Source organism: Aedes albopictus, chromosome 2 (assembly GCF_035046485.1).
Source record: "Aedes albopictus strain Foshan chromosome 2, AalbF5, whole genome shotgun sequence".
Taxonomy (NCBI): Eukaryota; Metazoa; Arthropoda; class Insecta; order Diptera; family Culicidae; genus Aedes; species Aedes albopictus.
In genome coordinates this window covers 428,560,871-428,578,256 of record NC_085137.1, presented here as the reverse complement: position 1 = coordinate 428,578,256, position 17,386 = coordinate 428,560,871, and the positions used below count along the sequence as shown (strand labels likewise).

The window sequence follows — 17,386 nt, the reverse complement described above, 5'->3', positions numbered from 1 at the left end:
TGGGCTCCGCAAAAGTAGGCCGCCGGTCATCTCCATAGAAACTACTCGGTGCCGTTGCTATGCTAATTCCTACTTACTTTTATCGACGCAACCGAGAGTGAAAAGCGAAGAAAAAACTAGATTAGATACTTACACTACTGACCTGCGTTGCTGGCCTGCAAAACACTATATGAACATCGCAGTTGAGCTGGTTGGCAGGGCCGCATTGGTTCGGATTGATGGGTTCTTAACAGAACTTGAAATAAAAAAAATGCTCAGATGAATTGTCCGAGCTTATGGAATAGTAGTTTACGCAACAAGGTGCAGAATGAAGATTTTTACAGCACGAGTTGTACATGTATCCAACGAGGCTTGCCGAGTTGGATAATTACGACGAGTGCTGTAAAAATCGAGTTCCGCACCGAGGTGCGTACAACGTTTTTTTTGCAATTTCATAAATTACCACTTAAGGATAGTTTTTAACAAAACTTTCCCATCAAACTGCACACTGATGTTGATAGCCATGTTTAAGCAAGTCTGATCATAGCAGGTTATACTGTGCAGTTGTCACAATTTTTCAAACCTGCATCCAGAAAGCATCAAGAAGTTGATCAAAACTGAAAACAGTGCTGTAATGGTTCATTACGCAACGCAAATCAGTGCTGTAATGAACCATTACAGCATTGCTAATGTGGTGTGGGAAAGTAGGCCTTTTCCTGACAAATTTGCGTGAGGTAAATCAGCCTATTACGATGTGAAATTGCAAAAAAGACTTTTTTGCAATTTCTCATCGTAATAGGCTATTTTACCTCACGCAAATCCGCCAGGAAAAGGCCTACTTTCCCACACTAAATTAATAGTGCGGTAATGGTTCATTACATGATTTGCGTTGTGTAATGAACCATTCAGCACTGTTTTCACTTTTGATCAACTTCTTGATGCTTTCTGGACGCAAATTTGAAAAATTGTGACAACTGCACAGTATAACCTACTATGATCAGACTTCCTTAAACATGGCTATGAACATCAGTATCTGTGCAGTTTGATGAATTTTTTTTGTTAAAATCTATCATCAAGTGGTCATTTATGAAATTGCAAAAAAACATTGTACGAAACTCGGTGCAGAACTCGATTTTTACAGCACTCGTCGTGATTATCAAACTCGGCAAGCCTCGTTGGATAAATGTACGACTTGTGCTGTAAAAATCTTCATTCTGCACCTTGTTGCGTAAACTACTATTAATTTCATGAAAATTCTTAAAACACGGAGAGTCGAGAACCCCTTCAATCCGGCCCTGGCAGTTCGCACGCAACAGTAGCACAACCTTGGAGAAGAAGCCTTCTCCCAGTCGCTACTTACACCACTTACATGCTTCTTACGACTTCTAAAGCCTGCTACTGATGCCGGTATCATATGAGATCTCGAGTATCTAGAGCTAGATCGGTACTCCAACAAATCCATCAACCGATTGCAACAACGCAACCAGCGAACGGGTTGAACTTCCCCTGACTGGCGGCGACTAGCGGCGCAGTCTGACTCGGTGACACAGTAAAATGTGTCCCTCCGATGGGTCTTCGGTGCAATGGTGGTTGACGACCGGTTTTCTATGGCCTGGCTGCTGAGCAAATGACACGACATAAAATTCTAATTTGATTAAGATTTATTTTCCCTGCCAATTGGGGATTTGCAACAGCAGCAGCGGTACCTTACGACGATGACGACGACGACGACGACGAGGCAATCGTGCAGAGGAACGGAAAGAAAGGTTGTTGGGAACGTTGAGAGGATCAATGAATTGATCAGGCAATCGCTCGCCCACTGCAAACTGTGAATTGTGAAAGTAGTTGCAACGGCATAAGTTCGCTATGCATGGCGTGTTGCCGATAGACGAACCACATGTATAGATTTTAAATTGCTGTTTTTTCTTAGAATAAATTTAGCTTTCTTGCTTAAAAAGTAGATTGGTTCGTTATGTTTTTTCTTCCAGTGTCATCTCTATGATGATTTTTTTCTTTATTCAGATACTATGTTGCTATTTTAATGAAGTTAATTGTAAGTGGAGCAAGTTTTGAATGATGTGGACCACATACAGTGATAGACATTCGTTTAGCCGAGGCCAAAAAAATTTCAAAAAAGTGTCGGGAAACTCATGCAAAATATTTTATGATAAAACTTTTTTATCGTAGTGATAGTATATCTAGTACTGTTTTATAAAAATGTGATACATCACACTTACCTGTACACTGAAACAAAAACGAGGGTAAAAACCCTTCAAATGTCATTTTTTGCCTAGACATTCGTTTAGCCGAATTGTACAATTTTTAGAATTCCATAAAAAAACTAACAAATTTCGAACAATATCCAACAAAATCATTTTGTATGGTGTCCTGCATTATAAATCGACTTGAAAATCATGAATTAGATCGTTTTTGGAAGTGTTGCCATTTTAATTTTGCATGCATCTCATATAAATATGTCATAATATTGCAAATGTTTTCAAATTGAGATTTTATGTAGATATTTTTATCGGAAGTGTTTCAAAAGAATCTAATGAAAGTTTCATGACCGAAGTAGGTTAAAAAATTACGAAAAACTATGTTTTTAACAGAAAAAAAGAACGCAAGCCATCAAAAAATCACGTATTTATGTATTGTTTCGATGAAATATTATGGTTTCACTTGCATAAATCACAGCGTTTACTACTATTACGTCTTCTAATAGCTCCCAATATCTTCTAGACTGGGTTCTGGCTGAAATAACATACACTGGACGGCTCATATTTCGAGAAATGGCATCGAAAATATTCAAATTTCTAGCATGAACTACTTGTTTCATAATTTGGACATTCTTTTCAAATAAATCATGTTAAAAATGAATGTGATTCACAACTAAGACTCATTTATAATATATTTCTTCAGATTGAATGAAAAAAGCCAATTGTTTGACCATATCTTGGATTTTTGTATAAGCATCTGCTTTTAAATAAACAGGGTACAACAATTCTGACACTTCTTGCAGTTCTTTCACTTAGCAGTCTTCTAACTCATATTACTAAATGAGTATCAAACAGGTATACTCCACAGGCATTAGAACACGTCTTTATTTCAAAGCAGAACTATTTATTTTAACTTTTATCAATCCCATTTTAAAGTTTAACCAACCAAAAACCAGTATACTTAATTTTTTCATGACATTTTATGCAATAATTTGAACATATATAACAATTATTCTGTGCCATATTTTCAAAACTGCTAATCTAGCTTACGTTTGAGTGTTTACAGAAATCATTTTTCTTAAATAAATTTGTTTATCGTCGCTTCTCCTTATCGGAACATTTTTTTTAATATTTCTCTGAATTTCACAAATAAATAAACTTTTAAGGTCAATTATCTTGCTAACATGTTATAAACTAAATGCCTTGGAGTATATCCTCGAAATATACTCACAAAATTGCAAAAAATCTATTGAAACCCAATTTTTCATTTACCTCGGCTAAACGAATGTCTAGGCAAAAAATGACATTTGAAGGGTTTTTACCCTCGTTTTTGTTTCAGTGTATATGTAAGTGTGATGTATCTTTTTATAAAACAGTACTAGATATACTATCACTACGATAAAAAAGTTTTATCATAAAATCTTTTGTATAAGTTTCCTGCCACTTTTTCTGGTCTCGGCTAAACGAATGTCTATCACTGTATTCTATGGGCGCCACAAGTAAGCAACCCGCTGTGATCGAACCCAACCGCGAAGCGGCTTTACTCACTGGTTGAGGTTGAGACTGTCGCCTGCCTTTATGGGAGCAATGATGGATTGGCATGATTTTTCTCCGCACGGTGGCAGTGCGGCACGGCGACATACAGATACAGACGGACCTAAGCCTAACCTAAACCTGTGTACACTACACATGTTTTCGTGCCATTGATTGCTGACGGACGACCATCCATGCTACTGCACATTGCACATTGTTTTCTTGGGTGAACTGCTGCGTGCACTTGTGCAGGTAATTGGATAATTGGAATTTGAAATGAGGCAGCGGAATAGAATTTTGATGGAGTCTCATGGAAACGGTTGTCCAATTTGGCAACGTCACGTCATGCGAATTCGCAGTGCTTTTGCATGTTTTGTATAAATCCACTAGATTAGTACAAAACGATACTGTGGAGACTATAGTAGCATGGAACGAGCTCACCAATCATACTGTATCATAACCAGGCTTCCCAAAAGTACCGCATCATGATAGCATTTTGATGGCTGTCACACTCTTATTCCCATGACAGCCTTGTGAATGCATGGTTCATGACAGCCCACAGAATAAAACTCATGCGACCTACAACACCACTGTCGGGAACTGCTCACATCGTCTGCTTTCGCTGTGCGTTCGTTTGCCGATGACAACCTCGGCTCTCACCCAAACCGTCTCTTGTCAGCTGGACACGAAGTGACGAAAATCGCTGCGCTCGGTCCGAGCATTTTACTTCTGTTGAACGTGTCGAGTATCGTGGTATATCCCACGCTCAAAATTATTGACGCGTTTCATGTATTATGTATTTTTTTCAAATAGAGAATATGTACCTGTAAGTCTTATTCTAGTAGAGTATTTTGCATAGCATTATTTTTTATTGGCATGTGAAATGCACTGCTATGTTTTCAATATAAAAGAGAGTAGAATCTCACATCAGTGGTATATTTTAGCCAGATTACAATTTTGACAAACGCTGGCACAAACTTCTTTTCGCCCCTGGGCAGTGAAGAGAATTGTCAGACAAAAGAAGCACAAAACAAGCAACAAAGAAGGCGTGACGATTACTCTTTATCCCTACTGGTAACAGATAATGACATGATCTCGAAAATTTTTGTTGCAGACAAAACGGAAGCTGATTTTGTTGCATACTTTTCAACTCGTGAATAATCAATTATTACCAACCCAAAGTCGAAACTGTTTGATGATGGATCTTCAGCAGAGTTGCAGTGTTTACCTACTCGAAGTTACCGTTCGAAAATCGCAATGCAAGGCTGAAAAATCTCTAAACTCATGGTGTACGATGTTAATCCTATTATTTTCAAGTTGGGACAATCTTATGTTGCATTGGGTGGATTGTCGCAACAAATACAGGTTGTGACATTGTCATTATTGTTGCGCGATGGTTGAATTTTGATTCACTGCCCCTGGGGCATCTTGTGAAAGGCATATCATGTTTGCAAAAAAATATTTATTGGGCACATATTTTGTGAATAACTTTTAGCGTTAAGCCATGTGCTCCCGTGACAGCCTATGACACCCTTTACGCGACAGCCGGCATGGTTAGCCGAAGATTGTCATCGCCATGCGGCCAACAATACTCACGACGTTTCCCACTCGGCTCGATACGACTCGAGTATGCACCTGTCAGGCGAGCAGCCGAAGCAGCGGCTGTTTCAATACATCTTTCGCTCATGCGTGTGCGTGCTGTTGGCGATACATTTCTCACTGATGGTGTTGCACACGGTAACGAGAGATGGTCTGCACACATAAGAGAGTGTCGATTCAGCCTTGCGCGGGCTGTTGTGAGAAGGATGTACATTTGGAAAGCCTGAAACAGACAATTTAAGTCTTCAACAAGTTGTCTAGGTACATGCTCATTCGACCGAAATAAATATGCTTCAATCAAACCAAATTTACTTCACATTTTTCTTATCATAAGTGACATTTATAAGTCTCTGCAGATATTTCATAAAGAATCCCTAGAGAAATTTCTGAGAGAATCCCTGAAGAAATTTCTGAGAGAATCCCTGGAGTATTTCCAAATAGATTTCGGAAGAAATTTCTAAATGTATTCCCAAAGGAATTTCTAAATTTCCTCTAGAAGTAAGAATTATTAAAATAATCTCTTGAATCTCTTGTGATATTCCTGAAGAAATCAGAAAAGGATTTTCTGAAGAGCATCTAGGAGGAACACCTGAAGACACCTCTTGGGAAACCTCAAGTGGAAACCCTAAAAGTAAAGATGAATTCCTGGAAAAATCCCTTAAGAAGCCCTGAACGATTTTCTGGAGGAATCCCTGGATGAATATCAGGAGAAAAAAATGGATAAACCTCCGTATAAATTCCGGGGAAATATTTCTGGAGAAATGTCTGAACGAATTTCTGGAAGAATCCATGGGAAAAATCCTGGAGGTATTTCTGAGAAAAACATAGAGCAATTTCCGGAGGCATCCTTGAATCTCCGTACGAATTTCTGTAGGAATTTCTGGTGGTATTCTTCCTGGAATCCTATCCTGGAAGAAATCATGAATCCATGAAAAAAAAATCTGGAGACATGGCTTCATAAACTTCCAATAGAATCCCTGGAGAAATTGTTGAACGAGTTCTTGAAGAAGGAAAAGATAAGAAAGAACCTCCTATGGAATCTCTGGAAAAAAAATCAAGGAAGACTTGGAAGATTTATTTGGTTTCAATATTTCTAAATAGATTCTTAAAGAAATTTCTAAACGAATTCCCAAAGGAATTTCTATCGAATTCCTCTAGAAAGCTCTGAAGGAATTCTAAAAAGATCCTCTGGAGGAATTTTTGAAAGATTGTGATATTCGTGAAGAAATCTGAAAAGAATTGTCTGAAGAGAGTCTTGGAAGAATACCTGGAGACACTTTTTGGAGTTTCTAAAAGTAGAAAAGATTCCGCCTGGATAAATCCCTTCAAAAAATTCAGGACGATTTTCTGAAAGAACTTCTGGTGTAATCCGTGTACGCGTTTCCAAAGCTCCCCTGGATGAATATCAGAAGAAACAAGTGGATAAACCTCCGTAGTTCCTGGGGAATATGTCTGGGGAAATGTCTGGACGAAAATTCTGAAGGTATTTTTGAGAAAAACATAAAGGAATACCCGGAGACATTGTTGAATCTCTGTACGAATTTCTGAAGGAATCTCTGGAGGTATTCTTCATGGCATCTTCTAAAGAAATCATGCTTTAAGAATCCCTGAATCCTGGAGACATTTTTTCAAAAACTTCCAATAAAGGGTGATACGGTCAAAATTTGGTCACACAATTTGCTTCATAACTTGAGACTGCGTACACCAATACAGCTTATTTTTGGACCAGTAATGGTACATTATATGTAGCTTATACCATAAAATTTTCATCAAAATCGGTTTAGTATTTGCGGAGATATTGTGAATCCTGAAAAATGCAATTTTAAAATTTTGTACAAAGAGTATTAAAAAATAAGAACACATTTTTACTCTTTTATTTATAGAGCCAGAAATACTGAACCAATTTCAATGAAAATTTTTCTGTATGTAAAGTATACATATCAAAATGTTGTGTAAAAATTTCATTCAATTTGATCCAGCCGTTACAAAGTTATATTTGTTTAGGTGGTCAAATTTTATCAAATTTTGTCATGTCAAGTCAAATTTTGATCACACAATTTTTTTCATAACTTTAGATTGCGTACACCAAAACAGCTGATTTTTGGATCAGTAATGGTACATTATATGTAGCTTGTACCATAAAATTTTCATCAAAATCGGTCTAGTATTTGCGGAGATATTGTTGAACCCTCAGATCTGCAATTTTAAAATTTTGTGCAAAGAGGATTCACACATTTTTACTGTTTTATTTATAGAGCCAGAGATACTTAACCGATTTCAATGAAAATTTTTCTGTATGTGAAGTATGCATATCAAAATGTTGTGTAAAAATTTCATTCAATTTGATCCAGCCGTTACAAAGTTATATTTGCTTAAGTGGCACCCGGTCAGTTTTTTTTCATATTCAAACTGTTACAACTTTGAAAGTATTCACACAAAATGGCTCAAAACTTTACTAAGAACATATTTTCATAATAGTACTATACTGTAAAATTTTGATAAAAATCGGAGCAGTATTGGTAGTTCTATAATCAAAATTATGCTTTACTGACCTTAAATTTCCGAAAATTTACTATGGAGCGCCTTTGTACAAAATTTTAAAAAGGTAGGTCGATGGTTTTATCTATATATCAACCAATACTCAATTGATTTTGATGAAAATTTTATGGTATAAGCTACATATAATGTAGCATTACTGGTCCAAAAATCAGCTGTTTTGGTGTACGCAGTCTAAAGTGATGAAAAAAAATGTGAGACCAAATTTTGACCGTATCACCCTTTAGAATCCCTGGAGAAACTCTTGAAGGAGCCCTTGGAAAAGTTCGTGAAGCATTAATACCTGAACGAATTCCTAATGAATCCGTGAAAGATTTTCCTAAGAAATCACTTTAAAAATTTCCAAAACAATCCGTGGACGAATCTCTACAAGAATCCCTGGAAAACAAAAATCCGAAGGAATTCCTGAAGGATTTTCTGAATGAATTCCAAGATGATTTTCAGAAGGAATTCAAGGAGTTTCTGCAGAAATTCTTAAAATGAATATTTGAAATACTTTCTGAAGGTATTTCTTTGAGAATCTACGGAATTATTTCTGAAGAAATTTACGGAGAAATTTCTCAAAGAAACCTTGGAAGATTTTAAACAGGAATTTAGGAGGTAATTTCTAAAAACAAAAACATTGAAAGATGTTCGGAAGGAACCGCTGAAGGAATTTCTTGAAGATGAAGAAATATTGGAAGGATTTCAGGTTTTCTAAAAGAATCGTTAGAGAAATTTCTAGGAGAATTTCTAGATGAATTTCTAAAGCAATCATTGGAAGAATTTCAGAAAAAAGCATTGAAGAAGAAGTTCCGAAATTCTGATTTTCTAAATATATCGCTAGAGGAATTTTGAAAAGATTCGTGGAAGATTTTCCAAATGAATATCCGGAAAGATTTTTGAACAAACCCGTGGAAGAAGCCCATAAAAGGTTTTCTTGTTGAAACCTTTGACAAATTGCTGGAGGAATGGCAATTTATGGAAAATGTTGTAAAGCAAAACATTTTTCAGAAAATTTCAAAATAAATCACTGAAAGAATTGTTTTTGATATTTTTTATAAAAATTTCTCAAGTAATTACTGGAAGATTTTCTGAAGAAACCACTGGAGCAATTTTAGAATGATTTCAGTTTTTCTAAATAACATCATTTGAAAAATTTCTAGAATAATCTCTGAAACAATCAGAGAATCAATTGAAAGAATTTCTAAAGAATCTCTGGAAGAATTAGAGGAGCAATCTTTGAAGTAAGAGTTCCAAATTCCAGACTTTCCGAAAGAATCTCCGTGGGGAAATCCAGAATAAATCCATGGAGAAAGTCTATAGAACGGAAGGTTTCCTTGTTGAAATCTTCGACAAATTTCTGGAGCAATCTCAATAATCTAACTCTTTAAAGAATCCCTGGACAAATTTTTGACGAAATCCGTTCAAGATTATCTGAAAGGAATCCTTGGAGGATTTTCTAGAAGAATCCCTGGAAGATTTAGTGGAGAAATTCCTGGAGGATTTTGATAATGGAATTCCCAGAGAAATCTCTTTAGAAATCTCTGAAAAAAAATGTGTGGAAACTTTGTGGGAATTTCAAGGAATTGCAATAAAAATTTCTCGGCAAGTTTTTAGATTTTTTTTAAGAATTTCTGGAAGATTTTTTAAAAGAATCGCTGAAGTAATTTCTAAAAGAATCCGTGAAAACCATCCCAAGAAGGATTTCTGAACAAATACCTGGAGTATTTTCTAAAAGAATCAATTGAGCAATAACTGAGGAGATTTTCTAAAGGTTTTGTAAAGGAATCCTTCGAGAAATTTCTGGGTAAGCTTGTGAGAAATTTCTAAATGAATTTTTGAATCAACTTTGCATAGTATAACTTTTTTCACAGCCGTCGGATCACTTCGCGGTCTTCGACAAAGTTCTTTGGCATATAGTAACCTACAATAATACCAAATGGTTTGATTATTGAACACTTACAGCGCCACCTAGCGACTAAATTCGAAAACCTAAAATTTCTGCATACATTTGGCCAAGTTTTCCCATACAAACTTCAATCGTTTAGAAGAGCGCCCCCTTAGGCTCAATCGATTTTGCTCAAATTTTGAACGTTGATTTTGGGAGTCCAAAACAACTGATTTAGCAGGCAAGACTTCCCATTTTTCGAAATTTTTGTTTTTCATATAAGTGTGAGCTCTGGTTGAAGACGGTGTAGTGTCTTTAAGAATAATTTTTGAAGCAGCCCATACAAAATTTCCTAAAAGGACCATTCGAGAAATTTCTGGAATTCCAGCTCCCTGGAGAAAACTTCTGAAATTTTTCCCTGGATGCGTTGAAGAAATTTCTCAAAGAATCCGTAGAAAATTTCCAAAAGAGTCCCTGAAGTACTTTCTAAATGAATCTATGGGGAAATTACTGAGGACATTTTAAGACATTTCATAAAAGGATCTGTCGAGGAATTTCTGGAATTTTCAGAGGAATTTCTTGAGGACTCCCTTGAGATTTTTTTAAATTTCTTCCTGGGATCATTGAAAGAATTTCTGGAAGCTTCCGTGGAAAGTTTCCAAAAGAATCCCCTAGAGTGTTTTCTAAATGAATCCATAGAGAAATTATTGAGAAAATTCATGGAAGATTTTGTAAAGGATTTTCGAAGAAATTCCGAGTAATCTTTAGAGTAATTTCAGAAGGAATTTCTGAAGCAACCCAAAGAAGATTTCCTAAAAGGATCTCTCGAGAAATTTTTAGAAGTTCCAGAGAAATTTCTGAAGGACTTCCTGCAGAAAATTGCTGAAATTTCTCCCTGGAATCGTTAAAGGAATTTCTGAAAAAATCCGTGGAAAATTTTCCAAAACATTCCCTGAAGGGATTTCTGTACGAATGCCTGGATTATTTTCTAAATGAATCCAAGAAGAAATATTTGTGGAAGTTTATTGAAGGTTTTGTTAAGATTGAAAAAAAAATCTGATGGAATTTCTGAAGCAACCCGTGGAGGATTTCCTAAAAGCATATCTCGAGAAATTTCTGGAACATTCAGAGGAATTTCCGGAGGACTTTCTGAGGAAAATTTTCAAATTGTTTTAAAAATTCCATAGAGAAGTTTCTCAAGGGGAAGATTTACTGAAAAAAAACATGGAAAAAAATCTTATGGAATGCATAAAAAATGTCTAATGGAACACTTTCTGAAGAAATCATGTGACCTATTTTTTATGAAATCCCTGGAAAACCTTCTGAAGTGATTGCTCTCAGAAAGCCTCTTTGGAGTTATTGATGAAGAAATCGCTGTAGGATTTTCTACATGAATTGCTGAGGGAATCTCTGGAGAATTTTTAAAAGAAATAACTGGAGAAACTTTTAAAAATATATCAGAAAGATTTCCTGCTAGATTCTCTGAGCGAATTTGTAAAATACTGTGAAATTTGTGGATGAATTCGTAGTGATTTTTTTAAGGAATTCGCGGAGGTATTTCTAAAGCAAGCTCTGAAAAAAATCTCAATTAATCCTTGGGAGATTTTTTAACAGAAGTGTGAAGGAACTCCAGGGGAAATTTCTGGAGAGACCTATAGAAAAATATGCACAGGAATCTCTCGATAAATTTCTTTAGATTTTTTTGGTAGGTTTAAAAAAATAGGAAGGCTTTCTGCAAGAATCTCTGAAAAAAAAAATCCCTTGAAAGAAGCCCTGGAAGGTATTCCTGGAACATTTCTCTTCCTTAGAGGAATTTCTGAAATAATTTAAGGGAATTTAAATTCAATGGGAAGTATACGGTATGAATGAATCTAAACGTTCACTGGATATTTTTCAACTAAAGTGGAGTTATGCACAGAAAAATAAACGAAAACAAAAATGCCAGTACTAACCGTTCAACAATGGCGAATTACCTTAATCTACCTTAAATATTTTAAAAACATCACAGCGGCTTAGAAAAAGATGCTTTTTGTATAAACTTTAAAAATCAGTAAAACTCCGGGTATACTTGTACAAACCATCCAATTGAAATGGGTTAAAACCATTGCTATAAAAAAGTCTACTCGCGAACAAGTACACCAGAAAAAATCCGCTTTTCCGGATCCAGGACCCATTATTTTGTCATTCTGTCAACTGTGAAAAGATCCATCCACTGTCATAAAAACAAGCTAGTAAATGTTCTGCCGCCCAACAGAGCCTGATCGTTATTTAAATCGCCCGAAAAAAAAACATCCCCAATCGGATTATATCCCGACTGGACAGTTCCTCCCAAATAAAATAAAAGAGCCAAAAAATAGGAAAAAGCGGCCCATTTTTTTTCGCAGGGGAAAACAGCAACCACCAGTAGAACTTTGCCCCGACCTTAACAACAACGGTTAATGGTCGCCTGCGGGGTCGCTTATTTTGCAATATTCCACCAGTAGCCAACCATTATTGAGGCTGATGGTGCGAGATGATGATGGTGGATGTCAGTCGCGATTTAATCTAATTTTACGGGCTCTCATTATGACAGACTGTTAAATGGAAATTTTTCCGGGTTTGTTCGATGGGTGGGAAAATGTTTTTTTTCCTGGATGATGTGGGAATTGGATGGAGGATTACGTGATAGGTTTTTCAGTTTGGAGATAAATATTTGCTCACGACGGGCTTGGTGGTCTAGTGGCTACCGCTTCTGATTCATATGCAGAAGGTCATGGGTTCAATCCCTGGCCCGTCCCTTTCATCCTACTTTGTATCTTTCTATCCTCTTTCTCTCTCTCTCTCTTCTCTACATATACAACTCATGTATATACATACATATGTTCATAGCCATCGCTAGAACCAGAAACGAATTGGAAAAAAGTCGTTTCCCTCCCTTCCATCTTCCACTCACAGCACAGTGTATATAACGCCTACATGTTATGCAACCTATAGGGCCCATATAGCCGAGGCGGTAAACGCACGGGTATTCAGCATGACCATGCTGAGGGTGACGGGTTCGATTCCCGGTCGGTCCAGGATCTTTTCGTAAAGGAAATTTCCTTGACTTCCTTGGGCATAGAGTATCTTCGTGCCTGCCACACGATATACGCATGCAAAATGGTCATTGGCAGAGGAAGCTCTCAGTTAATAACTGTGGAAGTGCTCATAGAACACTAAGCTGAGAAGCAGGCTTTGTTCCAATGAGGACGTTACGCCAAGAAGAGAGAGGGAGAGATGTTATGCAACCAAAGCGTGCTGTGCCGCTTGACCTTATTCACCTTATTCACCACACAATGTATCACCTTACGAACACTATAAATAACCCCCAATCCATGGATCGCATCACTGACCCAACGGTGACTCCCAGATCTCCCATCCTTTCCATCTAACAAATACCCCCGTGCTGATTGTGGGGATGCAGAGGTGATCTCGGTCTTTAGTAGCACCAACCAGCACACTCTAACATTCCTTTCCCTTCCCAACTGACTATAAGGACATGGCCGGCGCCGTTATTGATCCAAAATGTATGAGCTGCTTAAATTGCACTTTGAGAATAAGTGGAGTGTCCCAGTCCTTATTCATTTGGATCTCAGTGCAATTGGAACCAGCTCAGATCAATCACGGAGTAGCAACCATTGACATGTATAGTCAGATTTGATCGTTTTGATCGTTGATCGTTGGAGGTAAATATTTGCTCAGTTTTTGCTTTAAGAAGACTGTTTCATACTATAAAATAGGGCACACAGGGTGGAGAGAAGAGAGAAGAGAGAAGAGAGCACAGAGATTATACAGAAGATAACGAAAAGAGAGAAGAAAGACACAAACAGACAAACAGAGAAGACTGACAAGACGAAAAAACAGAGAAGACAGAGAAACAGAGAAGACAGAGAAGACATAAACGACAGAGAATAAGATAGGATAAAACAGAGAAGACAGAGAAGACAGAGAAGACAGAGAAGACAGAGAAGACAGAGAAGACAGAGAAGACATAAACGACAGAGAATAAGATAGGATAAAACAGAGAAGACAGAGAAGACAGAGAAGACAGAGAAGACAGAGAAGACAGAAAAGACAGAGAAGACAGAGAAGACAAAGAAGACAGAGAAGACAGAGAAGACAGAAAAGACAGATAAGACAGAGAAGACAGAGAAGACAGAGAAGACAGAGAAGACAAAGAAGACAGAGGAATCAGAGAAGACAGAGACGACAGAGAAGACAGAGAAGACAGAGAAGACAGAGAAGACAGAGAAGACAGAGAAGACAGAGAAGACAGAGAAGACAGAGAAGACAGAGAAGACAGAGAAGACAGAGAAGACAGAGAAGACAGAGAAGACAGAGAAGACAGAGAAGACAGAGAAGACAGAGAAGACAGAGAAGACAGAGAAGACAGAGATGACAGAGAAGACAGAGCAGACAGAGTAGACAGAGAAGACATAGAAGACAGAGAAGACAGAGAAGACAGAGAATACAGAGAAGACAAATCCAATCCAAATCCAATCCAAATCCAAATCCAATCCAAATCCAATCCAAATCCAATCCAAATCCAATCCAAATCCAATCCAAATCCAATCCAAATCCAATCCAAATCCAATCCAAATCCAATCCAAATCCAATCCAAATCCAATCCAAATCCAATCCAAATCCAATCCAAATCCAATCCAAATCCAATCCAAATCAAATCTAAATCCAATCCAAATCCAATCCAAATCCAATCCAAATCCAATCCAAATCCAATCCAAATCCAATCCGAATCCAATCCAAATCCAATCCAAATCCAATCCAAATCCAATTCAAATCCAATCCAATCCAAATCCAATCCAAATTCAATCCAAATCCAATCCAAGTCCAATCCAAATGCAATCCAAATCCGATCCAAATTCAATCCAAATCCAATCCAAATCCAATCCAAATCCAATCCAAATCCAATCCAAATCCAATCCAAATCCAATCCAAATCCAATCCAAATCCAATCCAAATCCAATCCAAATCCAATCCAAATCCAATCCAAATCCAATCCAAATCCAATCCAAATCCAATCCAAATCCAATCCAAATCCAATCCAAATCCAATCCAAATCCAATCCAAATCCAATTCAAATCCAATCCAAATCCAATCCAAATCCAATCCAAATCCAATCCAAATCCAATCCAAATCCAATCCAAATCCAATCCAAATCCAATCCAAATCCAATCCAAATCCAATCCAAATCCAAATCCAATCCAAATCCAAATCCAATCCAAATCCAATCCAAATCCAATCCAAATCCAATCCAAATCCAATCCAAATCCAATCCAAATCCAATCCAAATCCAATCAAATCAAACTCAGTCAGTATCAGAATTGTTCACACCGTATATTCTGCGCTGTGTCGTTTTTTGCGTCTTTACATTAGTAATGAATTGTTTTCACATTTTTGTTTATCACTTGGACTAACCTCGTTTCTTTCTATTCCTTTACAGGTAATTCAAATCATCAACAAGTTAACTGTTTATACTACAGGTAACAGTAAAGAAATCCTGCTCAAATCTGCCATTAATGTCCAAACTTTCTCGAGGAAATCCACCGTGATTGACCGTTTATTAAAACCGCCCTCATCGCCATTCCTCCCTCAAAAGTAGCATGAAAGAACTAATCTAGCAAGTAAATAAAGCTTCTTTTGGATCCATAGTTTCTTAAACTCCCTCCCCAACCGAATCGTAAGAGGCCATCACCACCCCCATTTGAGGGACAGTCGACAACGACGACGACAGCGGCCCGCCCAGGGGTGTTGATTTCATAAAATATGCAAAATTTTCCGGAAAAAGCAATTTACCGTGGGCTAATGACTTCTCGGTGGCGTGCATTACTGGCGGAAAACTTTCCCCAACTGAAAAAGCAGGCAGCTTCACTTCAGCAGTCAGTGATATTACTGGTATTCGCTGTCGTCGTCGAAAGCTTTAAAGTTCCTTTCCTACCGATTCGGTGCTGTGCAGCAGTATCCAAAAGTTGTGAATGTAATTACTCCCGGTTGTGGTTTGTTACTGCGAGCGCTCGTTCGCTGGATTTGATGGGCGCCCTGGGAAATTGTGGGACGTCACCGGGCTTCGTTCGAGCTGTAACGTTCTTATGACGAAGTACTGGCATTGTGTTCGATAAATTATTCAGGCGAAGATTTAATTTCAAAGAAATCTAAGAAGTTGCCCAGTATTGTTGACATTTTCATAAGAAAGTAACAATATAGCATTTCTGTCAGGCCTTGCGATAACTGTCGTCAAATTTGTATCTTTTTTTCGTTTTTTAATTTTATTTTTCTATTTTTTGTTCTTGTTTCTTTTTTTTTAATTGTTTGTCTTTTGTTTGATACTTATCATACTCTATCTTCTGTCCACTATTGTTTTTTTCGATTTTCTATTGTGGTTTTATAGTTATAGATTATTTACTGTCTTATTCTTTAAGTCTTCTATCTTCTGTCTTTGCTTGTCTGTTTAAATTTTGTTTGTTCAATTTTTTAAATGTTTTTTTTTTATGTCTACTTTTTTATCTTCTATTTTCTGTTTACTGTTTCATTTTCTATTCCTATGAATAAGTCTTCAAGATAAAATGCTCTAGTTTCAAAAATATGGATCCACTACTCTGTCAATCCGACTTAACATCTTGGTAAAAATAAATTCAGAAGTTGTCGAAAAAAATCTGTTTTGTCATTTATTTGAAAACTTCAGCTGAAATATGTAATTCCAGTACCAAGCAAAAACACTGTTACACAATGGAACAAGATCCTGTCACGACATGAGTCTATTATCATTACTAAACAAACGTTTTGCCACTTTTCTCCACTACGGTCGGTCCCACCGAATGCGTGCAGAACCATGAAGTGAAGTGTTATGGCGGAAAACTTTTCTTATCTTACGGGTTTCCTTTGCTGCCACGAAATACGTACCAACTCAAAGTTGCTCTTATTGTTCCTCACTAGCACAGTAGTTGACGTTGTTGTTGCACTACCAACCATCACGGCTGCAGCAACAACTTGCGGTGTTGGCTTTAAACAAGGGAAAAGTCAAAGGACTTTACTCCGAAGGAAAGTGGCAAACTGTGAATGTCGAGTGCAATTACCGGCGACGGTACAGACAGAGACGAGGGGGGCTATATCCTATGATAACAAGTTTTGTGGATGTGGTTTGGCACCATGGAAGGGCAACGAAACTTCCGGGTTGAAGAGGGTAATTGTCTGAGTCAGGTCTTTGCCATTTTGTTGAAGCGGGATCTACGTGAATCGAACAAGTGAATGATTCGTTAGTTTACTTGATTTAAACTCCAGAAGAATAAAGATGGTATACCCAAGTTACATTTTTGAGTCAAATAGAAAAGTTTCTTAGAATCATCATAAAACCAAAATAAAGGGTATTAGATTTTATTACGGCTCTTAAAACCTCAACAGGCTAATTGGTTACTTTTGCAGATAGAAAATAATAAACATGGAGAATAGAAAATATAAATAAAAAAAGAAGTTTCAAGCAAGAAATGAAGACTGAAAATAACATAGAAAATTAAAGAAAAAAGTTAAAGGATAAGAGCAGATATATGATAGAAGATGGATAGAATACATAAGATAATTGTTCAATGATAGAAAATCAAGA

At 37.0% G+C, this 17,386-nt stretch overlaps 1 protein-coding gene across 2 annotated transcripts in view; it reads left to right on the top strand.

The window, feature by feature from the left end:
• LOC134288525 (breast cancer anti-estrogen resistance protein 1-like) overlaps positions 1 to 16,151 on the top strand; it is a 276,480-nt gene extending 260,329 nt beyond the window's left edge. The window contains exon 4 of one of the 2 annotated variants that reach the window (XM_062853621.1): positions 15,233 to 16,151. In XM_062853621.1, the coding sequence (XP_062709605.1) occupies positions 15,233 to 15,391 (159 nt within the window). In that variant the 3' untranslated portion in view covers positions 15,392 to 16,151. The remainder of the gene's footprint in view (positions 1 to 15,232) is intronic. The other variant, XM_062853622.1, reaches the window with a different exon arrangement.
• The last annotated feature ends 1,235 nt before the right edge of the window (positions 16,152 to 17,386 follow it).